Source organism: Ailuropoda melanoleuca, chromosome 9 (genome assembly GCF_002007445.2).
Source record: "Ailuropoda melanoleuca isolate Jingjing chromosome 9, ASM200744v2, whole genome shotgun sequence".
NCBI lineage: Eukaryota > Metazoa > Chordata > Mammalia > Carnivora > Ursidae > Ailuropoda > Ailuropoda melanoleuca.
The window spans coordinates 43,847,997-43,874,816 of record NC_048226.1 but is presented as its reverse complement, the minus strand read 5'-3'; the positions used below and the strand labels follow the sequence as shown (position 1 = coordinate 43,874,816).

Here is a 26,820-nt window from a genome sequence, read left to right as displayed (position 1 = left end):
GTGTTCCACATGTGGGTTGTTAGCTCATTCAACAACGGATGTTTATGGAGCCTCTGGTATATTCCAGGCACTGTTCTAGACACAAGGTACTTGGCAGTGAACAAAATAAAATCTGTGCCCTCAAGGAGTTTATATTCTATCAGAGCACACAGACCACGAGTCAACGTAAAATGCTGCTGGTAGTCAGAAGTGCCTGGAAGGATGAAGCGGTTTGTAAAATAGATAGAATTAGGGCAGATAAACTATTTCAGAGGAGTAGTCTGGCAGGGTGACGTTTTAGCAGAGACCCAAAATTACTGAGTATAGAGCCACCTCTGAGTCTGGGGGACGAGTGTTCTGGGAAAGGAAACAGGAGTTCCCAGGCCTGGAGGCAGGACTGCACTTGGTGGATGGAGCAGTGACAGGAAGGTCAGTGTCGCTGGAGCCCGCTGGGGTGGGGAGTGGGGGTGGGTGGGGAGGTGAGATGCCAGATCAGAGCAGGCACATGGGCATGGGGGAAGACTTTGGATTTTTTGTTTGTTTGTGAAGTGTTTAAGCAGAAAAGTGACATGATGTCATTACATTTAAAAAAGAATCTGTCTGATTGTTGGACCCAGAATAAGCAAGGCAAGAAGGTGCACGGTGGTCATGCAGGAGATGGTTCCGGTGGCCCTGGAAGAGGGAACTTGGCTGGGCTCCGGTGCTAGGGGTGGAGGTGGTGAACAGGGTCAGATTTTAGAAAGACTGGAAAGTAGAGCTGTCAGGATTTGTTCATGGATTGAATGTGAAGAGTAACAAGAGAGGAATCATGAATGACAGCACAGTTCTGGGCCCAAACAGCTAAAAAAGTGCTTTTGCCACTTATTAATATGGGGAAATGGCAGGAAGAGAAGGTATTGTTGGAGATATCAGGATTTCTGTTGAGCACGTGTTAAGTTTGTGGTGTCTGTTAGAAATCCAGGGGGAAATGGCAGGTAAATTGTTAGATGCATAAGTCTGTTGTCCATAGGATAACTTAGGACCTAAATTTGTGAGTCATCACAAATGCCATTTAAAACTTCAGTGCCTGGCTGAGTTGACCAGGGCAGCAAGAGTAAATGCAAAAAATGAGAGAGCCACGCACAGAGCCTGGCCTTACAACCAAGGATGATTTGTTTCAAAGATTTTTTTTTTAAAGCTGTCTATAAAGACCTTTTCAAAGGTTTCCAACTTTGTTGCCCTTTTATTGGGAAATAAAATCAAGCGGCTGGGCAAATGTGTGTACATACACCGTGCTCTGTTGTGAGCATTTGTTGTCTGTGGTATTGCCTTCTGACACAGGAGAATTCAAGCAGGAAGTTTAGGCCACCACTGGAATTTCTCTAGAGGTTTAAGAATAATAGGAATTTCAGTTTTCAACTCTGAGGAGGTCTGAGTATAGAGGTTGATTCCAAGCGGCCTTCCCCCTGATGGCCTTACAGGAGAAGAGAATCTGTTTTCCAAAATGTCGTCAGAGGGCTGGAGGTGAGCCTGAGAAGGAATGTTCATCAGATTCAGTTATTAGAGGTCACTGTAAGTCCAGGAAATCTAAGTGCTCAGTGTGAAAGGCCTACCTGCCACTTTTCCATTGGACCTTTCACCTAAATTTCCTAATTTTCCTGTGTAGTGAATAGCATGGCTTGACAATGGTGGGGCATTTGAATTTTTCTTAGGAAGCCAGCTTAGCTCATCTCCCAGTGTCACTGGTGTGCTTGCCTGCTTGTGTAATTTGTGATTGTGTCCTCCAGATTCACTGAACTTCAAAGAGCCTGGTAAGAAAGTGTCCCCAAGGCCACACAGCTGGAGTAGTGCCCGACCTACAGCAGTTTCTTTAGGCTGAGTGCCTGCTGAGAGCCATTCTGCTAGAGATGAGAGCACAAAATCACTCCCAAGATGTATGTGTCCGGTGTTTCTACCAACCCAAGGAGACTCTGTAATCTATTTTGCATGTCAGGTTACTGTTTTCATGAGAAAAACAGAACCTTATTTGCATATGCAAGGTAGATATATTTTGATATCATGGTTGCTGGGCTCCCTTACCAGCTGGGATAGGCCTTTTAAAAAGTACATATGAAATTCCTTTCCTATTTATTATCAATTCCAAAAGAATAAGCACCTTGTTTGGACCTTGTTCTCCAATTAGTTTGGCAGCATGTTTCACTTATTATCTTTATCACGATGTTAACATTTAAGGTTTGCAGCAATGTTGAAGAAGGAATATCACCCAGAGAAGTAAGGTGACAGTCACTTAAATCTCATAGTCATAATGGAGTCACTTACTTGAATCTCATATTAGCATGCCATTTCCCTAATGAATACAATTATATACTCCCACAAGTCAAATCTGTTTTATAGTTTTATTGAAACACCTCCATTATTGTTTATTTTTTAAATTAATTTATATTCAATTAATTAACATAAAAGTATTATTGGTTTCAGAGGTAGAGTTCAGTGATTCATCATTTGCATGTAATATCCCGTGCTCATTTCATCATGTGCCCCCCTTAATGCCCATTAACCCAGTTACCCCATCCTGCCACCCCACTCCCCTCCAGGAACCCTCAGTTTGTTTCCTATGGTTGAGTCTCTTATGGTTAGTCTCCCTCTCTGTTTTCATCTTGCTTTATTTTTCCTCCCTTCCTCTACTCTCCTCTGTTTTGTTTCTTAAATTCCACATATGAGTGAAATCATATAATTGTCATTAGAGAAAGACACTTAACATAATACCCTCTAGTTCCATCCATGTCATTGCAAATGGCAAGATTTCATTTCTTTTGATGGCTGAGTAATATTCCAGTGTGTGTGTATCTCACATCTTCTTTATCCATTTACCTGTTGATGGACATCTGAGCTCTTTCCATAGTTTGGCTGTTGTGGACATTGCTGCTATAAACATTGGGGTGCAAGTGCCCCTTCGGGTCACTACATTCGTATCTTTGGGGTAAATACCTACTAGTGCAATTGCGGGTCATAGGGTAGCTCTATTTTTAACTTTTTGAGGAACCTCCATACTGTTTTCCAGAGTGGCTGCACTAGCTTGCATGCCCACCAACAGTGTAGGAGGGTTCCCTTTTCTCTGCATCCTCGCCAACATCTGTCATTTCCTGACTTATTAATTTTAGCCATTCTGAATGGTGGGAGATGGTATCTCATTGTGGTTTTGATTTGTATTTTCCCTGATGCCGAGTGATGTTGAGCATTTTTTCATGTGTTTGTTGGCCATTTGATGTCTTCTTTGGAGAAATATTTATTCATGTCTTCTGCCAATTTTGGAGTGGATTATTTGTTCTTTGGGTGTTGAATTTGATAAGTTCTTTATAAATTTTGGATGCTAACCCTTTATCTGATAAAACATTTGCAAATATCTTTTCCCATTCTGTAGATTGTGTTTTGATTTTGTCCACTGTTTCCTTTGCTGCGCAAAAGCCTTTTATCTTGATGAAGTCCTGATAGCTCATTTTTGCCTTTGTTTCCCTTGCCTTTGGAGACAACACCACCATGCCCTTTTATTAACATTTTGTCCGTGGTGGTTTTTGCGCAATAATGGCAGAGTTAAGTCATCCCAACAGACCATATGTCTCACAAAGCCTAAGGTATTTTACTATCCGACTTAAAAAAAAAAAAAAAATTGCTGACCTTTGTATTAGAGTATATAGACAGAAAAAAATTGTGGGCAAGTTGGCTCCATGCCTCTCTGGGTACCTATGTGATCTGTACCCCGCTATCCCACCAGTGGGTTTCACTACCTTTGCACCTCACAGTGTAGCCATTTGAGAGAGGATTTCTGGGCAATTTTTGAGTATATGTGGTTTTTTACTTTGTGCACTGACTGCAGAACCCATCGTTGGCATAAGATGCAATTCCATATTTACCTTAAAGTAATCAAACTTGCTTCATAGAATAGTTTTTTCCCTCCTAGGAAAACCAATTTTAAAAATTATGGAGAGAAATAAACCCAATGGTGGTTTATGATTCTTTTGGCCGGTAGCATCAAGCTTGAGGCACCTACCTCCCATGGGGAATGCCAGGGTAATCAGAATAACCTTTCCTCGTGGCATCAGAATTACTCTCTCTGCATTCTGTCTCTCAATCGTCCTGATTTTGGCTTGATGCATCCCTTTTGAGAGGATTTTTGCATATACGGATGTTGAGGTTGAGAGTCTCAGACTTTGGGGTCCACACTGTCAGCGGCTGGCTGGCATCTTCACACTCACCCTGTGCAACTGTCCATATACTTGAAATCTGGAGTCTCGAACATGACAATACCTGTTATTAGGAAAGTAAGACACCCGATTCTTTTTATCTGAGTCCCCTGTAGCTACAAATAGAATATAGCTATGGATTGCCATGCCTCCTGTTCATTAACTTCAGGTCATCTTTATAAGGATTTCTCACAAAGCTCTGAACTTCCTTTTGTAATTGCTATGTCTTAGCATAGATTCAGGGTCTAGCCAGAGACAGTAGCTTCCCTGGCCTCAACCCAATTATCATTATATATGTGGCAAGAGCTTCCTGTCCACACGGAGTCTGGTTACTTGATTCTGTTTCAGGGGAGTAGTCTTTCACCTCAGTTAAACTTAGAAATGAGTAAGGAGAGCCTCCGTCCTCCCAAAGCACAGAGAAGGGAGCTTGCAGGAACCCTGGATTCTACTTCCTTTACAACTGCCACTGGCATATTATAGTCCCAGGGGTGTAAAGTTAGATCAAAAGTTCTCTGCTCCACTTAGAATAAATGTGAACGCTTATCCCTAAATCTTCAAGGAGTCAACCAGGCCAACAGGCTGTGATTTATGTAGTGCAGGACTACATAAAAATAAAAAAACTTCTGGGAAGGAAAACATACTTTAGGGAAAAAAACAGCATAATTTGAGGATTTGAGGAACTATCAGGAATGGAAAAGTGTCTGCAAATACGAAAAAGAGGTTTAAACTTTAATATTAATCAGTAAAGAAATATTTAAAAATTGCAAAGGATTTGGATAGTTCATAAACAAATATAATTTTCAAGCTGATTATCTGTATCTCCAGTATGTCCTAATTAAAATCACTATTCTACACATAATAAAATAACAAGGGCTTCTTTAAAACAATGATAACCATTGTGTGGTATAACTGACACAATTTAAATTGATACAATCCTTTTGAAAACTATTTGGCGATGTGTATAAGAAAGTAGCTAACAGGTCCTGGGAGGGCATGAGAAATAAAGCCAGGTAAGGAATTTGGACTGGGTACGGTGGGCAGTAAACCCTGATGGATTCTGAGGGTTGGAGTTGCCATGGTATTTTGTGTAGTTTAGTCTGAAGGTGACTATTTAAGAGGGAAAGACTAAAAGCTAATAGCTAGGAAGATGTGATAAATATTGTACATCACAAATAGTAGAACTTTAAAGCTAAATCATCTAGGCTGTATTTTCACTTTGACAGACCAGGAGTCTAAAAACCATGGAGGAAACATCCCTAAGACTCAAATAGGAGTTATGAGCTCAGCTCAGAGTAGCTAGAGGTGCCAAGAGGAACTAAATGGAATCTTCTGAGTTCCAGTTCTGTTTTTCTTTTCAATATTGAAGGATTCATGGGACTCTTCAGTAATACTTACAAATGTAGAATGTTAAGGATCTTATGTAGATTTTAATATTTTATGATTGAATATGTAAACATTAATGTTTAAATAAGCTTTAAAAATAATTACAGCTATTTCTCATTTTTTAAATATTTTGACTAGCTAGTAGGAATAATTAGGTAATCTTCATAGACTCAATAGAGCAAAAGCCAAACTTGAGAAACACTCATTCTTTCAATCATCAGTTTTTTCTAACGTGTACTTGGCACTCTGGACTCTTACTGCACTCTCAGAATATGAAATGAACACCACCAGCTTCTGTCCTCCAAGAGCTAGAGTGATGGACATTTGCTCAAAATAACCCAAGTTATTATCCACTGTGAACATAAATGATTGCAAAAATTGTATAAACCTACAATAAAGATAAATGTAACTGCAAACCAGGGACTCAGATTTAGATAGAAAATTCACGAAGAAGATACTTGATTTTTAGGGGTTCATAGGAATTTCACAGACAGATCGGGGGAGGGGTGGTAAGTATGAAGAAAAAGCATTCTAAGGGAAACAGCATGTTCAAAGTCACGAAACAGCCTAGCATGTTCAGAGAAGTCAGATAATTCGGTGTGACTGTCTGAAGGGTAGACTGTGGAGGGGAGAGAAATGTTGGACTTGGTGGGACTTATTGTTTCAAGGCAGCTAACATCGTAGAGTGCTACTGCCATGCGCTAGTTCTAACTACCTTTACATGTACATTGGTTTTATTCTCTCATTTATTCCAATTTTACAGATGATGAAACTGACTCATAGAAAAGGTAAATAACTTGCCCAAAGTTATACTTCAAATAAGCAGTGGGATTGTGATTGGAAACATACCAGTTGAGGCCACAGCTCTTTGTCCTAAAATCTAGACCGTCCTTCCTGTTCTACACTAGAAGTTGGGAGCACTGAAGAGTTTTCAAGTTTTCTGTGACGGTGGTATAGACAGTCTTTGAAAGATTGTGGGTAGTAATCTTGAAAATAGCCTGTTGCAACAATCCAAGCAGAGATGATGAGAGCCTAAACTTAGAACAAAAGTATTAAGAAGGTAAGAGACCTAAAACTAAGTCTTAATTTGATGGAGCTAATGAGGAATTTCTGGCTTGCAAAACTGGGTAGATGTTGGTACCACAAGTAGACTCAGTAAGAGAGAAGGAGGATGATCCATTTGGGGACAACTTTAGTTGTGGTGCCCGTGGATTATTCAGGGAGTGAGGTCTAACAAACAGTGGGATATTCAGGTCAACAGATCCTGAGGCTTTAGAATCATCAACCTGGAAGTTATCGTTGAAATCCCTCTTACAAATACTACAAACTGCCGAGAGCTTGTAGTGAGAGAAGAGGACCATAGAGACAATTTTCCCGTACTGCTGCTCAAGATATAGCCCACCACCTGGCTGCCTATCCACTAATTGTTGATGAAGAGTCCAGATAACATGAGCATTTGCTTCCGAATGTAACCAACTGCATCACTGAGCACACTATGTACTTTAACTTTTCAATATTAGCAAGACTTTTGGTGAAGGAAGCATTGCATTAATTAACATCCTGATATAAGCTCCTTAGTTTGTCCCAGGTCAATTTGATTATCACTAAAACAAAGACACTAACATTTAAGCTTTGGGTGGAGGGAGAGGCCTCTAAAGAGACAGAAGTAATAGTGTGAGTGGTAGGATGAGAAGCAGAAGGGAAGTCAAGTTACTCTAATGGGACGCAGTTTAGAGGAGCCAGTGGTCAGCACAGTCACAGAGAAGTGAAATAAGATTAAGAACTAAAATATAATTATTGAATTTGGCCATTATAGGGTCTTCAGTAACATGTTGGGAGTTTTAACCCCCGTTTACTCCTCTACCTTCTGCTGTCTCATTTTTATCCCGCCAGTCCACCTCGTAAGTACTCCTCAAATCTCTACTCTTGCCATGTGCGCCAAAGACCTCAGATTGACTCTAAATCTCCAAGTACTCTTGGACTCAGTTTTCACTTTACCTTATCTCTTGGCTGATCCGAAGTTATTGATCACTCTCTCCTTCCTGGCATATCTTTCCTCTACAGCACACTAACCTTGGTTTTCCTCCTCACGCCTCACCCATTTACTCTGCCTGTCCCTTCTACACACCCTCCATGTCCTTCCTTATACCCATTTCTTTAATTACATTACGTATGGCATCAATTTCCAAACCTAAACCCAGCCCACATTGCTTTCCTGAGCTTCGGAGCAGTATAACAGCCTACTGGACATCACGAATACACCAGACTCTTCAAGTTCAGTATATCCAAAGTTGAATGTGAATTCTCATCTGTATACTTCCCCATAATCCTTTCTTCCTAAATCCCATGTCTTATGCCTTATACCTTCATCTTCCCTGTTGTTAAACCACTGACATAAACGTCATCCTTGACTTCCTGCTTCCTCCTTCTTTCCCTCTCAGTGACACTTCAAATCTGTAGCTCTCTCTATCTCTACTACCTGCTTGGGCTACCGGCAGCCCCCACTGAATTATTCACCTGGCTGGTCACTGCTTCTCCGTCTTGACTTGCCTCCAGCACCCGCACCACACTGGAGCTAGAATATCTATCTAAGGAGTAAATTTGACTTCATCCCTCCATTCTTGAATCCTTTGCCTGCCACTCCAGCCTCATCTCTGTCCTCTTCCTCTGTACAGTCAGGGCAGATTGATTTTTTTAAAAATCTTTGACATTCTCTCTCTCTCTCTCTTTCTCCACCTTCACATGCTCATGTGCCTACCTGGAGAACATTTATATTCCATTTTTTACTGGTAACTTTGTCCTCCATCTTCAGGAAGCTTCTCTAATCCTGTAAATCTAAGTTATGTGGACTTGCTCTGTGGTTTCCCAGCACTCTACCTTTCCCATGCCATTACCCTTTCTATACTGTTTTCTAATCTCTTATTTTTGTTCATAAATCAGTGACTTCCTCTCTGAATTTTAAGCTCCAAGAAGACTATATCTGTATGGTACATTATTATACTTCAAGCTCCTGGTACAGTGCCTGAAATAGTATTGGCATGCAGTCATTGTTTATTAAATGAAATAAATGCTCTTCTGAGTATTTTCACATTATCTCAGTGGGGGTAAAGTTGAATAATTTGGAAAGATTTTAATGCAATATGAGATGTCAGTGGATTAGAAGATTAAATTATTTGTTGACTTGTTTTACACCAATAGAAGGAAGGAGAATAGAGTCAGGAAAACTGGTTAGTAGAGTAGAAGTGTTTAATCCCACCTCATAGAACAAAGAGGAAGAGATTTTTTTTTTTTAAATCTAGCTTGCATCATTTAACTTTTATCTTCCTTCTAATAAGTTGAGGCCTATAAGGGGTGTGTGTGTGTGTGTGTGTGTGTGTGTGTGTGTGTGTGTTTTAATATTTAGAGGTATCAGATTGTCCACATTTTAGGGCTTTTTTTCCACCTGGAAAAATTTTAGATAAGATAATTTAAAAATCTACCTGTATACTTTGCTCATTGAACTTAGTTTCTTTGGGGACAGGCTTACAGAAGTGAGTAATCAGTTTAATTATCACTTTTATTAAAAAAAAAAGAAATGGAATATATTTTTAAAGATTTAATTGGGTTTCAACACAAGGATAAAGAAATATACACCAAGAACTAACAGGAATGGGTAATCCATAGGAGGAAATCTAGGGTAAGAAAACCTCAGTGAGATGAACTACTTGGAGGACAAAATTCACCCTAAGCTAGCTGGAAGTCAAAGCAAAAGACATAACGCGGTAAGATACATTACTTAACATCATTTAGCTTCCTGTCAAATATGAACTTCAAAAGGTGGAGAGCTCACAATTCAAGATGGACTTTGCAGTCAAGTACTTGAAGTATGAGTCAAATTAGATGCCAGTTTGCCAGTTGCAAAGTAAATGCTGTTTCAAAACTGGTAAAGATACTGGCATGTGTTCTGTCTCCGATGGTGGCTGTCCAGGTTTGCACAGAGATCTACTTGCAGAATTTTTAAAGAAAAAGGAGGTCAAGACTTTTTCTTCAGAACACAACTCTGAATTCACTGAGCTCCTTTAAAAATACGTATTTCTTTGGAGTTCCTAATTCTCTATAAAACATGGAGGCAGATGCTTGCTTTGGAACATTTTGAGGAGAGGATGCCATAGTCATCTGCCTCTGCAAGAAAAGGATCTAATGTGGATTTGGAGAATAGGAAACTGACCAGCCAGCACTGTAGTCTACAGTGCATCGTTCCACAAGATGGGTTAGCTCAAAAATGCGTCCTACGGAACTACATAAGCTGACGTAGTGAGTGGAGTTGTTTTGGACTTTCTGTGTAATTAACTAATAGGCTTGTAAGTTATCATGGTGGTTTCTGGGTACAAGGACCACATGACTGGTGTATATGAGGAAGTTTGCTGTCTTGTTTCCTATGGTAGAGGAAGGACATGCAAAATCTCATCCAGCAGTGATAGGAATATGTTTAGATTTTAAACAGGAGGTATAAGGCTTTCCATGTGATTTAGAAATGGAATTTACTCTCTTGGAGTCCTTTCCTATCCACCCAAACTCCTAAGGCTTAAGCCTTAAACTTGGAGGTAATACTGTGGCTGGCCTTCTGGGTACAGTTGAGGATGATAGTATATTGATGAAGGCTAACAGATATTCACCTGTCCTCAATACTTTTCTGTTTGGTGAAATGTAGTATCAACAATATCTCAGAATTATCATTCCTTATACCAGCTTGAGAGATTCCAACCCATATCTAGTAGAGAAATCTGGCAAAGAGTTTGGGGAGGTAGAAATTGTCTGATGTATGAACTGGAGAAAAGAAGAAACTATAAGGGGTTTTGTTCATCTTGGAAGCAGGGTAAGAGTCCCCCCCCCCACCCCATCTCCATAATCACTACTCAGCCATTCCTCTAGCTGGTTGGAGGTGGTTCTTTATTTTGTAGGTTCTATATAATTATTTCTGTGATTTCTCTGAGTTACCCAGGTGAGCAATTTTAATGTGTTGTCTGTTTGGGATTTTTGGCTCAGAGACTAAGATACAGTAAGAATCTGTGATGACTGCTGTACAGAATATGGGTATTGCCCATATATCTGTTCTTCCTTATCTTGCCACTCCCTCGTTCTCACATAAAATGAGGGAGAAAAAGGAGATTTTGAAATATTCAAAGAAGAATCTGCCCGGTGATTCATTTTTTCCTGCCCCAGAGTTGATTTTTCTTTTCTTTCTGTGAACCAGAAGCCTTTTCACAGGCACAAGAGTGGCTGGTAATGCACCTGAGTGAACCCTTGTCTCGGTATGACCAGGCACTATTTGCGGAATGAAAGAAAGACACATACTCTGGAAGTGGGGGTGGGGGAGCTTTGTCTCCTCATGGAGAACCACAGAGAAAAACTAGGCAGCTTCCTACAGCCTGCTATCTTCCACTATCAACTAAATTTTATCCATTTCTAATCACACTTTCTTTCAAAAGAATGGATTCTTGGAATCAAATATCTCATAAATTATCAATGGAAGTAAACAGTAATGCAAATGAACAGAATGAAATGTGTTTTACTCTTCAAATTTCCCCATGAATTGAAACAAGGTTGATCTTGACACCATGGTAATAGAACCAAAAGATGAAAGACTTTCCTATATTTCTACAGAGTACGGTACAATCCACAGCCCATCAACACCCATTAAAGACTCAGATTCGGATCGATTGCGTCGAGGTTCAGATGGGAAGTCACGTGGACGGGGCCGAAGAAACAATAATCCTTCACCTCCCCCGGATTCTGATCTTGAGGTATGTCATTGCCAATGCCCTCGTAAGTAACAAGGTATCTTGGTAATTAAGGGTGGTTCTATACACCTGCAATGTAAATGGCCGTCATAAGATGCCCAAATACTTTTGTTACTGCTTTCTTCTCTATATCATAAGTAAATTATTTTTTTCTTTTTCCTATTACTTATAGGTAAAAATAATTATATCTGTTTTCTCTGCCATTTTAATTACATGTAAAACGTCTGGTTAGTTCTCTCTAATATAGTAAATTATATAATTTGCTTGAACAAAATTCGCTTATACTGGTCTATATCATTGCCATTTTAATTAAGTAAGTGTACTAAAAATGCTTACTAAAATCCACTTTGAAAATTAAAGACACACACATATATATCAAGAAACGAAAACTGAGATGTTCTAAACTGAAATAGTCATCTTATGAGACCTGTTTTGGTGGGGTTTAAAAGCAGGAGGGATAAATAAAACCTTGAAGGGTAGATTTCATAGCCTTGAATCCACTGCAATTAAGTTTCTGAGTTTTGCCCAGTGAAATCTGATGGTGAAAACATTATTTTGGCTGGAAAGATGGAAATTTCCCGGCAGAACCTATGTGTATGAATATATACTGGTATGAGTGGAAGGGAAAGAGGGGACAAGTAGGCTTGGGAGGCCTCTGTGATATCTTAAAGATATTTTTGAAGTGAACTCCTTTAAATCCAATTCCAAATACCCCGAGTGTGTCAAGAGCATATGTGATGTGTCTGCTTAAGTTGTTAACTATCTACAGTCTGAAGAAAACCAGGCAGGAGTCATACGTAACGCATCCATGTGATAACAGTTCAAAGGTAATATAAGGTGAATAGATGATGTGAAGTTTTAGGTTTTATGTACAGTTTTTTAGTACTTGGATTGATAAAAAATAAACCATAAGGTTCACTATTTTAACGCTTCTTAATAGGCAGAGAGAAGAGGTAAGACAAACAAAGAGTTTTAATTGATTGGCCCCTCTCTGTCTCAGGAAGTTATATACAGAGTAGTTTTAGCTCATTGTTCGTTTTTTCAGAATAGTGAACTGAGAATCTACTTCAGAAGTTGAAAGGACATATATTATTATTTCTTGCCCACGTTTGTATTGATGTCACTAATATAATTATCTTCTTGTACCTCACCTGAGGCTCTGCTCTGGAGAAAAGCTGGGGGATACTCTTTGGAACAGTTGTATTTTAAAAACATAGTAAATTCAGATTTTTCTTTTGTCTTCTATTTCAAGGCTGCTTATTTATGTTGAAGTTAACTGAGTAACAGGTTTCTCAACCAAGGGAAAGACGTATTAATTCTGTTCTTCCTTTGTAGAGGGTGTTCATCTGGGACTTGGATGAGACAATCATCGTTTTCCATTCCTTGCTTACTGGGTCCTACGCCAACAGATATGGGAGGGTGAGTACCAGAGACATCAGTTTTTAATTTCTTTAGAGTAAATATGCCTAGAACTGAGTTTTTTGTCCAGATGGGAATGTGGTTTAACTTTAAATAATAAATCTAAAGTAGGAAAGGGAATAAAACTTAATTTATTGATATAGTCAAATATATATATGTAAGGCAAAAACATATAAATGAACAAAAGGAGTTTTTTTTAGGCCTTAAAAATGAGATAAACTTTATGCAATTAAATTCATTCTTATTTCAGACCCTGATGAATGCAAGTGTTTGGATACTATTCTAGGATAAAATATTAACATATAGGAGACATAGAATGATACTTGGTATTTTTTATTTGCGCCGTTCTTTTATTTTTTTTTTATTCACAACATATTCAGTGGAGCAAGTATTGTACATGTTATTGTCATCAGTGATTAGCAGTGTTAGTATTTTATTTTCAGAACACCGATTATGAATGTCTTTATAAATCCCTTTGCCATGAGGCTAAATTTATGTGAATGGTATGTAAAATTAGGCCTCTGGATAGCAATTGGACAAATACCTCCATGTTTGAGTTGTTCCAATACTTTACCTTGGTGTGGTAGATAAAAAAGAATATTAGAGACTACCTCCTATTAGTAGAAATTCAGCCTTAATGTTCTGCTTTTGGGCTTTTCAAAAACCTTGGAAGTTCTTTTTGATCTATTCCTTGGGGGTTTCATAAAATTTTCCCACACAAAAAATGTGTTATTTAAAGTGGCTATAGGTAATTTCTGAAGTTATCCTATGAATATGGTATTTTTCTTTTTTTTAATCTTTAAAGAAATCATATTATAAGTCTTACATCATTGAAGCTATTGGTTCAGAGCCTTGGAACTAAATTCTGTGTCTTGGTGACTCCAGATGTTTATTACAATTAAATGTTAATATTGATACCCCCAAAATGCATGCTCTCATTACACATTTTATCCAGGCACCTATTCTTTCAATAAATATAAATTGAGTGCCTGCCATGTAGGTATAGTTGGCAGTGAAAGTTGAGGAATTATCAGTTGAGCTTCACAATGCAGCTTTCCTTCTCATAATCCTGAAGTTACACCTAACCCCCCAAAATAGGCCAGAAAAAATGCACATTTGTAAGAGCAGGAATATTCTAGACTATTCCACCCTTTGGATTTCTATTCAGAAATAAGATATCTGTAAAACACAAAACACCCCTTCTTATTGTTAGATTTTCTATGAGAAGAAGACAGTGAACAAAAATACAGTGTATTACTAAGAAAAAAAAAAATAAAGCCATAGCATCATTCAAAGAAAGTCTCTGTGGCTAGCACATAATAAGGATGCAATAAATATTAACTGTGGTGTTTTTTGTATTCCTCCTTCTGTAAATACTAGTTTTTCCACAAAACTACTCCTTAAGAAACTAATGATTAATAACTGAAATATCAATGTGTAATTAGTAGGAAGAATCCCAAAGATCTTCTTAACCATTTTAATGTCCCTACAACTAACTCGTAAGGTACAAAACATTGAAAAGATCATGCACTTAGAACACCAGCATTTGAAAACCATCCAGAAAGTGTCGAGTCTTTGAAAGCTTTCTCACTAAGGGCCAGATTGATGCAAAGAGAGTTGTCTTGATCAGGGCTCTGTTTACCACTAAAGGGGCCAGCTTCAGGCGAGGTGGTGAGCATCCCATGACCTAATGACCTCATGTCAGTCCCTGGCCATAAATCATTGGTTTGCACATGGAATTCACACCTAACCTAGAAACCACTGGCAGCTTAGGGTTTTTCATTCAGATCCTCAATAATATCTATTTTTTATTTTTTATTTATTTTTTTTTTTTTATTTATTTGACAGAGATAGAGACAGCCAGCGAGAGAGGGAACACAAGCAGGGGGAGTGGGAGAGGACGAAGCAGGCTCATAGCAGGGGAGCCTGATGTGGGGCTCGATCCCATAACGCTGGGATCACGCCCTGAGCCGAAGGCAGACGCTTAACCGCTGTGCCACCCAGGCGCCCCAGATCCTCAATAATATCTAAATAAAACACTACAAGTACCACAAATTTTATTTTTAAAAGTGTCAACCATTAGTATTTTGAGGCTTTATCAAATAATATTTTGTTAGTTTGTTTAGTTTTCTCATACTAGAGCATGTGATAAAAAGTTTTATCTCCTATAATTTCCAAAACCAAATGTATATATTCTTTAGTATGGGTGATCTGAAATATTTAAATATAAGTTAACCATTCATTTATAAGTTAACAGGGGTTAGGGAGAAAGTAACCTCAGAAGGTGTGATTGGGGAAGGTCTTGCTGAGCATGACTTTGAACCTCAGGTCAGAATAAAAGAGGCTGGTTGATAATGTGACCATCAGGGGAAAGGGAGTTCTAAGCAGAGGAAGCAGTGAGCACGGAAGCAGGAAAGGGTTTGATATTTGAGGGATACAGAGGTGAGTGTGGCCGAGCTCAGTACTGCAGATGCAGAGTCGAGATGTAGGCTGGGATGAGGGCAAGTACACGCCATGTCAAGAGGGTCAGTCTCATTGCACATGCCATAGAAGATCATTGGAGGACTTCAAGGGAGGACGTGACAAGATCTGATTTAGGTTTTTAGATTATTTTCGGCTGTGTGTGGAGAACCAATGGTGGGGAAAGAGGGAGGGGAACAGAAGGGGGGTCTTAGGGGTGACCCAATGTACTAGCAGTAGAGATGGAGAGAACTCACTGGATTCTGGATTCTGTGGCTTTGCAAAGGATTTGATTTGGACTGGTGGGCAGTAATAGAGGGGAGTGAAAAAAACATTCCTAGGTTTTCATCCTAAGCAGCTGGGAGGCTAGTCGTGTATTTTTTGAGATGAGGAAGACATCCATTTGGACCAGGCAGGAATGTGGATGGAAGGTGAGCCTGGGACACATGGGAATGGACAGGCCTTCAGATGACAGGTTTAGCATTGACAGTACACAGTTCAGAATCCGAAGGTCCTCAGACTCTCTTAGTCTGATTTCATCTTAAATGTTTGTGAACACCTCCTTTGGCCTGAACACCTGTTGTCTCGATGCCATGAGGCATCCCTTCTGAAGATACACGGCTGAGGATGTTGGATGTAGCCTGAAGCATGCAAGGAAGCTTGCTTAACGTTCTTTTTATTAGAGAACTTTAGAGTCAGGAAGAATTTGCTCTCAAATCTGATAATCATGCCTTGTAAAAATGTGTGGTTCAACAAGGATTCTTCCAAACAATAATAATAGCCAAGCTGATCTGAACACCTTGCCTCCCTTTCATTCCTTTCACGAAGGAGAGAAATCTTAAAGCAGTTGAAGGGCAAGCCTTCTTTCTTGGAGCATAGTTTTGGTGGTGTCCCTGAGCATTGTTAAGGAAGCATGTGGTTGGGCCTTACTCTACAGGCATATAAAGAAATGAATGCCTGACAATGTGATAGCTGTTCTGTCTCTATGGGAACCAGATACTTGAGAAGTAGCTTAGTCACAGTAGCTTAGTCAACTCAATGAGTAGGCCATTCAGTAAGGGGATACAGGATCTGGTTGATATAATGCAAAATTAGGGCATGTTACAGCAATATGTACAAAAAAGTTTGAGAATGTCCCACCTTCCATGTAATCCTAGCTGTGGGAAGCAGGCATGTTGGGCATTATAAGGAAGTGTTTTATAACAAAGGTGATGGGAACAAAAAGGGTGCTAGGTACATGACAGGTCTGGCTAGGGAAGAGAAAAGAAAGAACATCTTAGCAGGAAAATGAAGTCCATGGGTATGTTACCATAAATTAGGTTCTTGTTAATAATGTCTGTCCTAGCTTTTTTTGCTTAATGCATTTTTAAAAGTTGCTTTCAAACTAATCCGTATCCCCCAATTTTGCTGAAGAAAACTGATCTTGATCTTTTTTCCATTGAATGCCTCTTTAACTTAGACAATATAATCCTGTTGTTAATATCAAACCATATACCCCAAACTTATATTTCAAGTTAAGTATTGTGCTGATGTTCCAAGCGTGGTTCCCCTCTTGTGGGAGGACTCCCCAAGATACCTATAGCCAGTGGCTTCATTGTTTCAATACTTCATTTTTATTGTTGCGTAACACCTGTGTCTCATATGGATTTGGGCTAGAACAGGTCCTAAAGATATTGATCCTCACTCTTCATTTTACACAAAAACTTAAACATGAACACTTGAGACAACATAAAGCTTAGCATTTTTAACTGTAGGCCGTACTTATTAACAATTTCCTATGTGCCCAATACTCATTTAATTCAACATTAGTGTTCTGAAACTGCTATTACCAAGTCCATTTTACAGATAAGGAAACTCAGGCTTGGAAGGGGTTAGAGACCAAATAAATGGCATAAAATAAATACTAATTTTGTTTTAATTTAGTTGAAACTTGACTTCCAAAAAACCATGAAACACAAAACAACCAACAAAACCTTGAATCTGGCATAGTGGCCAGGGAGTAATATGTGGGAGTGTCTTTAAATTTATGAAATACCAGTGTGAGAGCCACCTATGGTGAGATAGAAGGCATCAGATTTGAATTCATATAGCACTAGACTCAAACCCAAGCTCTGACTTTTCAGTTCTTTGACCCTGGGTAAATTGTTTATTCACACTGAGTTCCAGTTTCTTCATCCATAAAACTGGCGACTTGACTTGCCAAATTGTTTTAAGAATTCAGTTGTGTCAGATATATCTTGGTAAAGCCAGGAGAAGAAAGATCTAAGCTGTGTCCTGAATTTAAAGGGCCCAGTACTATGTCTTATTAATAAAAATAACCCAATAATGAAAACAGCATATGTCACTGATTGGTCTTGTATCTGCTATCTAAACATTTGTCTTATAATGCACGAGACTTCTAGAAGGATGCTAGTCACCAGTGTGAATTTAAATCAACTAAGTGTTTTTATTTTTTATTTTATTTATTAATTTACTTATCTATCTATTTATATTATTATGTTCAATTAGCCAGCATATAATACATCATTAGTTTTTGACGTAGTGCTCAACAATTATTAGTTGCGTATAACACCCAGTGCTCATCACCACACATGCCCTCCTTAATACCCATCACCTAGTTACCCCATTCCCCAACTCCTCTCCCTTCTGTAACCCTCAGTTTGGTTCCCAGAGTCCAGAGTCTCTCATGGTTTGTCTCCTTCCCAGATTTCTTCCCATTCAGTTTTCCCTTCCTTCTCCCGTGGTCCTCTGCGCTATTCCTTATGTTCCACCTGGGAGTGAAACCATATGATAATTGTCTTTCTCTGCTTGACTTATTTCACTTAGCATTATCCCCTCCAGTGCCATCCGTGTCTATGCAAAAGTAAAAAATAAAAATATTTTAAAAAATGAATCACTACATTCCACACCTGAAACCAGTACTACACTATATGTTAACTAACTAGAATTTAAATAAAAACTTGAAACAGAAAAAAAAAAAAGAGGAGTCATTCAAAACATTTACAAAGGAAGGCCATGGGCCACATGCACTCCTGTGACCTCGTAAGGCTGAGGTGCTGATTGTGGGAAGCCCCTCAGAATTACTTGTGGAGCTTTTAAAATATATCCCCGTCTAAGCGCCAGCATCAGGAGATTATGTCTCAGGATCTACCGGTTTCAGTCATGGGGGTTTTGGTCCAGTTTCCCACACTGAGAAGGTGTAAAGAAAATACCCTGGCATACAGATGTGTTAGACATTGCTGATCAGGTTGTTACGTTTGTCAGATGCTCCATAAAACATCGCAAATGCACGATCATGAAAAATTGTGATAAAATATGGCTTCCGCTCGTAGGGTGCTGGTGACTGTAAAGGAGTGTTTTGTTTGCATGAATGTTAAACCTTTAAGTGACTGAGAAAGTGTGATCATAAACATAAGTGGTAAGTTTTGTACTGGCCACCATAGAAATAAATGACTAAAGTCTAACTGGAAAAAAAAATATGTGGTCATGGATTTCAACTTCATATAAGGAATTTTAATATTGTTCAAAAAATAAATCAGCTAAGTCTCCCTAGTGAGTATATACTGTAATCATTTGGGACATTGAGCAGAGAAGAAACTGACAGCAGTTGAGGAGCCAATTTTATTCAAACGCTCCCGTTAACCAGTAAAGGTTGCTGTTCTTACCCTGTTTCAGAGCAAAACGCTAAACTCCCAAATCTTTTGAGGGACGGTCTTCTTCTGTGGTGGCTGGTATAGACGCTGCATTCTTGGCAAGGCACCAAAGTAGCCAGGCACACGGTGTCCTCCTCGGATTGTACAGGATCTGGTTACTTAAACAGAACAATCCCACTTTAGGAAGCTCTGGACCAGAGGCTGGGAAATATTTATTAGCTGACCCTTTACCAAAAATAAAGGCTTTATGGGCCATATGCCTTCATAACTGCTGACCTCTGCCCTAGGAGTGCAAAAGCAGCCACAGACAATAGGCCAATGAATAAATGCATCTGTATTCCAATAAAACTTTACTTATAGTTCCTAAATTTGAATTTCATGTAATTTTCATACATCGTGAAGTATTTTTCTTCTGTTGGATTTTAAAAATCAAGACTAAGAGTCTAGGCCAGGAATTGACAGACCGTATTCCATAGGCCAACTCTGGTTTATGGCTTGTTTTTGTAGGGCTTTCAAGCTAAGAATGTTATTTAAATTTTTAAAGGGTTATGAAAAAGAAGAAGATGTATCAGAGACTTTATGTGGACCGCAAAGCCTAAACTCTTCATTGTCTGTCCCTTTGGAGGAACAGGCAGGCCCGCCTCTACTCTAGGTCATGCTCTGAACTTTGGGGTGATTCATTTCGCTGCTGCTTTCGGGACATCAGGACAATTCAGTGACACGCACACTGTGGCCAACTAGACTGTAAACCCAGTGCAGGAATTGTGTGTCTGTGTCTGGGTGTCCGAGACAAGCCAACACTTGAGTTTGTTAGGGTAGGTGCTGTGGCTGTAACAAATAGGCCCGATACATGATGACAATAGAAATTGATCTCTTTCTTAGTGGCCTCAAGTAGATCTTCCAGGTTGCTTGGTTTGGGCAAGGTTTGGTAGTGCAGACCATGGTTGTGCCATCTCACCATCTAGCTTCTGAGGCCTCTGTGATCACTGTCATTGGCTTTCTAACCCACAGGGTGAAAAAACAGGGGGACCATGAATGGGAGGCTGCGCGGACCAGGCTTAGAAGGGGCACACCTCTGCTTCCATGGCCCAGTGTGGAGGAGGCCGGGAAGCGTATGTAGCCTAGCTGTGTGCCCAGGAAGAAACCGAGAGGGAGTTTTGGTGGACAGGGGGCAGTAACAACTATGGTTCTCAGTGAAGAACTATTTGATAACTGAGTGAAACCCAAAGCACACTTTCCACTGCTGCTGAGCAGTGCCCGAAAGCAGTGTGACAGTGTGCCGCAGAGTCATGAGTGGCCAGTTCAATCCCAGACCACGGTTTCCTGATTTTACTTTCTTCTTGGGATATCGATGCTGAGTTAGACCAAAAATGAAATAATTCATGGTTCCAAGCAGAACTATAAGATACCGTGGAATGACACAGAATCCAAACTCTCAAAATAAACAAAAAGCTTTTTATTTTTTTTATTTTTGCCTTTAGTTTTTTGTTTCAAAAAGACAGTTTTTGACTGTCAGAGGGCAGTCTGGCTGAAAGATCCTCCTTCATTCATTCCTTTGTCCTTATCTCGATGGTTGTTGTCTTTCCCTTTCACTGGCCCTTCCTCCTAACTGGCAGACACTGAAATGTGTATTCCTGCTACCTTGTTGAACGTGGCCTTCCTTTTCTGCAGACCTGTGAAAGGGAATGCAGTGAATGAGCACACATCACTGCTCTCCGAGCACAAGGCTGACCTGCCACCGCCAGCTGTGGACCGACCTCCCTTGTTCTGTGGCCTCAGGAAAGACCCTTACACCTCTGAGTCTCACTTGCTCGGTCTTAATCTTCCCTTCTAGAAAATGAAAGCAATCACAGCACTGCTGGGAGAACAGTGTAAACCATCTAGAAAAATACTTACAGGCACTCCATCAATAAGAGCTTTGGTTTGCTTGGGGATTCCGAGAAGGGAGTGGGCAATAGGACAGCAGTGTTTTGTTGGTGCAGGTAGCAGAGAGGGAGATGTGGAAAGAGCATCATCATTTAGGGAAACGATAGGCAAAAGGCTGGCGATCCACGAAATGTATTTAGAGGAACAGACTGGCAGAAGATGAGTAGCGCAGAATGTATTGAAATGGTAATAAACATACTGTACCCTTGTTGAACTTGTAGAGTTTACACGCCTATCTCACATTTATTATCCAGCTGGTTTCTTCTTTTTTTTTCCCGATGGGGAAACTGGGTCTCAGAAAAATTAAATGATCACCTCCAGGAAGCACAGCTATTAACTGCCAACACGAGGAACATCATCCAGTCTCGTGATGGGTCCATTGCCCTCAGAGGAGGGCTGCAGGGAGCATTGAGTGTCGAGATTTTATGCCGTAGGTGTGGGGGTGCCTCGGACAATGTTAAAACAGTGGAGGGACATGATGGAATTATAAAATTTGGAAGATTAGCCTGATACCAGAAGAGATCATCACAGTTCTCCTAGTAGGAAATAATAAAGGCCTAAGAAAATGGCTGTAACACTAGGAAAGAGAGAGATAGGAGAGTGGTTACAGATGAAATCTAGATAGGTCTTTTGATTGGATTAGCTGTTTAGGCTTTCTGTTCGCACTGCGTGGGTCCCTATGTGTTGAGGCCAATTTGGCCGGGTCTGCTCTGGTTTTATTCTTCTTCCTCTCACTTTGTACCACTTCTTGGCAGTTGTCCCATGTTTGGAATTCACTGGGCTCTCTCCACAATCAAAATTAATCTTTGGAATGGTGAAGCTCTTTTTCTTACTTTCCACGTGGGTATTATTTTCATGATGTTGAAAGGGAGTCTCTTAAGGAGAAAATTGAAGCAGTTGGGTGTCACATATCTAATCAGTAAAAATGACCTGATTACCCCCACCACAAGTTTGCGTTTGGTTGGGTTTTGTTCTTTTTGATCTTGATCGTTCAGTCAGTAGTTCAACCGAGGTTTATTTTTCACGTGTATACACTCTCTCATGGTAATCCAGATTATTCCTTAATTGGCATTAGAACTACACCCAGCTCCTAAAACATGGCATTTTATGCCAGCTGTTTAGTGATAGGAGCTTCTAAAACCACAAGAAGTTAATATTCCATTGATGGTATTGATGACTTTAGACGGGTGGAAAGAAAACAGTGGAGACTTTGGGTCTCACAGTTTTTATAGATCATTTACATAACACTTTCAGTGGTATTTTTTAAAAGAAACAACATTTTTGCATATTTTTTTTCTTCTCTCAGATAAGGAAGCTAATTTTCCTAATCTTCTTTAATCCTTCCCATGTGAGCAGCTAGCAGGGGGCCAGGAAAATAGGCCCCTCCTGTCCTCAAAGTGCCCATTCCTGTTTGTCAGCTTCTTTTCCCCCAAAACAAAAGATCCTGAATGAGAATTTGTTTTAAAGGACATCCAGGCCTTGTTTGTGGCTCTAAGGTTAGCATTCTAAGTAAGGACTTGTTGAGGGGGTCCAAAACAGGTATTTTTGCTTTCATTTGGTTGATGCTGCCCACAGATCTGTTGTCAATTTGAGCATACTTCCCAAGATTTTCACGTTGACCAACAAATCCTCCTAAAGCTGTCCCCATTGTTAGCATCACGCCTCACTGGGCCACTGCAACAGAGTTATCCTTGCCAAGGGGGGCTTAGCTGCCCAATAGGATCAGGGCAGATATAATTTAGGAACCGTATCCTTCATCCTACGAATTCAAAATCTAAGCACCATATCCTGAAGAACTAGTCGTGGTTTTGATATAGTTGAACCATCTTCTAGTAACTCTTTTTAGCCTAAGATTAATTCTTTAAACAGCATTTTTTAAAAACATGATATATTCTATTTTTTGATCCAAAGCAGAATAACAATTGCTAGGAGTTTGTGTAGATTTGATCTCATAGATGTAATGGGGTACACATTCCAAAAAGAGAGACACAGAAGACATGTAGCATAGATTTAAAAAGTGCTTATAAATTGAAAATAGAATAGATAAAAAAAAATTAAAAGTAATGTATTTTTCTTTACTTTCAGAAAAACAAATCCCCAACACCATAGGTACTTTGTAGAACCAAATTACGAATTCAGAATGCTGTGGCTGTCTAAAATTGGAACAATAGGGGTGCCTGGGTGGCTCAGTTGATTAAGGGCCAGACTCTTGGTTTCGGCTCAGTTCGCGATCTCAGAGTCCTTAGATCAAGACCCATGTTGGGCTTCGAGCTTAGTGTGAAATCAGCTGGAGATTCTCTGCATCCCCCTCTGTTCCTCCCCCTCCAAGTAAATAAATAAATACAATCTTAAAAAATAAAATAAAATTGGAACAATGACTTAGATATTAACATATTTCTTAAAGGTCCAACTTAAAGAATTTAAATTGGATAAACGCCTATTGCCTTTTGTGCTTGCTTGGTTTATTTTACCATTAATTGTTTTGCTTTTCAGTTTAAAAAAATACGATAGTAAAAGAAAAAAATAAAAAGGCAAATTTTCCAGGTTGTGTCAGTAGGAACCAGAGTTACATTTAAAATAGGAACAGTTTGGGTGCCTGGCTGGCCCAGTCAGTAGAGCATGTGACTCTTGATCTCAGGGTCTTGTGTTCAAGCCCCACACTGGGTGTAGAGCATACTTTAAAGAATTTTTTTTTAAATAGGAACAATTTTTTCTCTTAATGTTTTACTGGTATATCTAAGCAATAAAGAAAAATTGCTTCCTTATTAATATTTGGTACTATTTTTAATTGCTCTTATAGTAAAACTGAAGTGACATGGTTATTCTCTTTGGACTGTACATGATCTGATGTAATATTAAGCACTTGTGACATTTTTTAATCAAAACTAAAAATCTAGGGAGATATCTTTTAATACAATTACATAAAAGGAAGACATTTTATGGTCAGATAAATGGCTAGCTTTAAGATTTCTAGAGAGAGAAGAAAGTATTTTATTTTTATATTCAGAGAAACATTCTAGGTCCTATTCTAAAAACCCAAGAAGAGATAAACAAGTTTTCTTTAAACTTTCTATTTTGAGGCTTAAAGGACCATGGACACTCTGAGACACTCCAAGAAGTAGAATTTTTGAGAAAGTAAATGAAAATGGGTTAAGAAAATCATTTTGAATACGACTCAATTCTGTGGGGGTGGGGTGCGGGGGTGGTTCATGTTTGACATTAAAAATAGATTAAATTGCCATTTGAAGCTAGAAAGTGAGAATTGAGGATGAGTGCATATGACCCTTCAAATATTTTTTGTAGCACTTACTTAAAAGATAGTTAAGATCAAGTATCACATACAGAGGCGCCTGGGTGGCTCAGTCAGTTGAGCATCCAAGTCTTGGTTTTGGCTCAGGTCATGATCTCAGGGTCATAAGATTAAGCCCCATGTCAGGGTCCGCACGTAGCAGGGAGTCTGCTTGAGATTCTCTCTGTCTCCCCCTCTGCCCCTCTCCCTGTGCCTGCACACATGCACTCTCTCTCAAATAAATCTTTAAAAAAACCCCAAATATGTACAAATAATAGAATTAGCAAAGCAACTGTAACTATCATATTTCTCAACATAAATGGGCAACAAAATAATCTGAGAAGCATGAATTTCGACCTGGTCACTGGAATAAAACAAAAGTCATGTAAGAAGTTACCCACTGGCCCCCATCAGCAGGGACCTGGAGGAATTCACCATGATGTCCCTATTGGCTAAGGTACCCTGCTAATACCGTGGGGTCTCCATGTTAGGACTATCCCAAATTTAAGACTCTATCGAAAGAATTTGTCATAATAGAAGGCACTTAGTACCTTGCCCTCCTGGCAGTAGTTTAGTTGTGGGTAATGGTCACTGAAAACACCCATGAAATAATTCATGGCACCTTTCTCACGTTGCACGCACAAAATCTCCTATGTTAACGGGCTACAGTAGCCAAGATACACACCTGGCTACGTACCCTTCTCCTGCCTGAGACACTATTTGTTTCCTGGCCTGACACTAACAAGTCATTCAGAAAGTCTGTCTTTCATAATTTATTAAACAAATATATTTATAGTATATATTTGTATGTATATCATATATATTATATAGTATATGTATAGTATATATATTGAACAAATATATGTATATATAGTACATATTTATAATATAGGATATATTTAGTGCTAGCCACAATTCCTGCCTTCACAGAGCTTATAAATTAATAAAGGAGACTGTTGGGAGAGGAGGAGTGACTCTTCAGCAGTCATCTTTCACTGGGACACAACTGTTCTGAGCGAATGCCACTAGAAATCCACCAAGAGTGAAACCACAAAATCTCCAAAGGAATAACAATATTACAAAAGAAACAAGTCTCCTTGTGTTATTCATAACAAGCCTTCTCCTCCAGTAGCTATATTCACTTAAGTCGTAAGAAATAGCCGATAATAGGATGTCAGATAATTACACTAGTATTGTGGATGAGTAAAAAAAAAAAAAACAAAAAAAAAACCAGGATCCACAGGAGCTGTACAACCAAAACATAAATGCCAGAGGCCCTAAATGAGATGCTTCTAGGGTTACTGCTCTTCTTAAATTACACTGGGAATTCTCCTTTGCAGCCGAACAGCATTGCAATGTGACACCACCATTCCTCAGTGCGTGAGACGGAGGTCCTGTGGCTTCAATTATAAATGTAGAAGTTCCCCTGTTTTTCTGGAAAAGAACATCCCATGTGATAAAAATTAGTAGAGTTAATACAGGCAAAGCAGTGTCTGACATAGATTCTTGTGTATATTCTAAAGCTCACTTAAGCCTGAATAAGGATTACCAAGCAAGGCCTAGCACCTTCTTTTCAATAAATAGTGATAGGCGGAGGAACTCTGCAAGACTTTTGCAATTCTGACTTTTAAAAAATTTTTTTGACATTTTAAAAATGTGGTTTGAGTGTGCTGTAAGTTTTCAAAAAAAAAATATCCGTAGTTTCATCACCAAAAGACAGCCGATCTTATCTTGGTGAGTATTTGTTTCTGTATTTTAAAAAATATGTCTTATACTAACCTCCTAAACATATACAAAAGTAGGTGGGATAGTATAATGGAGCTTGTAACCTCTCTAAATTAACAATTGTCAAATCCTAGTTAATCTTACTGTATCTGCCACCTCACCACCTCCCTCCCCTGCTCTGCTCTGTCCTATGATTATTTCTGAAAGCAGACCCCAGATTTCAATATGTATTTAAGACTCCATTAAAAGAATTTTTTAGAATAGAAATAGTAGATGGTACCCAGTACTTTAGCTATCTAGCAAATTAATAGTAATTTGTTATTTAATGTATAATCAACAGTTATATTTCTTAATTCTTATTAATTTTTATGTTGTGATAAAATACATATAAACTCTACTTTCTTAGTAATTTTTAAAGCATTTTTTTAAGACTTATTTATTTTAGAGAGAGACAGAGAGGGGTAGAAGGAGAGGGAGAGAATCTCAAGCAGACTCCCTGTTGAGCATGGAGCCCAACTCGGGGCTTAATCTCACAACCCTGAGATCGTGGTTAGAGCAAAAAGCCAAGAATTCGACACTTCACCCGCTGGTCCACCCAGGCACCCCCTTCGTCATTTTTAAGTGTATATAGTTCAGTAGTAGTAAATACATTCACACTGTTGTACAACCAGTCTCCATCACTCTTTTCACCTTGCAAAACTGAAAGTCTATACATTAAACAACTTCCCCTACTTTCTTGCCGCCCAGCACCTGTCAACCCCCATTCTGCTTTCTGTCTCTATGATTTTGACTACTCTAAATATCTCATACAAGGAAAACCATACAGTATTCATCTTTTTGTGAATGACTTATTTCACTTAGCATAATGTCTTCAAGGTTCATTCGTGTTGTATGCATGTGTCAAAATTTCATTCCTTTTTAAGGCTGAATAATAATATTCCATTATATGGGTATATCACATTTTGGTTATCCATCCATCATTGGAC

The 26,820-nt window shown here is 39.1% G+C and overlaps 1 protein-coding gene across 14 annotated transcripts in view; it reads left to right on the top strand.

Moving 5' to 3' along the window:
* EYA1 (EYA transcriptional coactivator and phosphatase 1) overlaps nucleotides 1-26,820 on the top strand; it is a 329,699-nt gene that overhangs the window by 240,574 nt on the left and 62,305 nt on the right. For all 14 annotated transcript variants that reach the window (XM_034668180.1, XM_034668178.1, XM_034668179.1 and 11 more), the window contains 2 exons: nucleotides 11,226-11,365; nucleotides 12,698-12,781. In XM_034668180.1, the coding sequence (XP_034524071.1) occupies nucleotides 11,226-11,365; nucleotides 12,698-12,781 (224 nt within the window). The remainder of the gene's footprint in view (nucleotides 1-11,225; nucleotides 11,366-12,697; nucleotides 12,782-26,820) is intronic.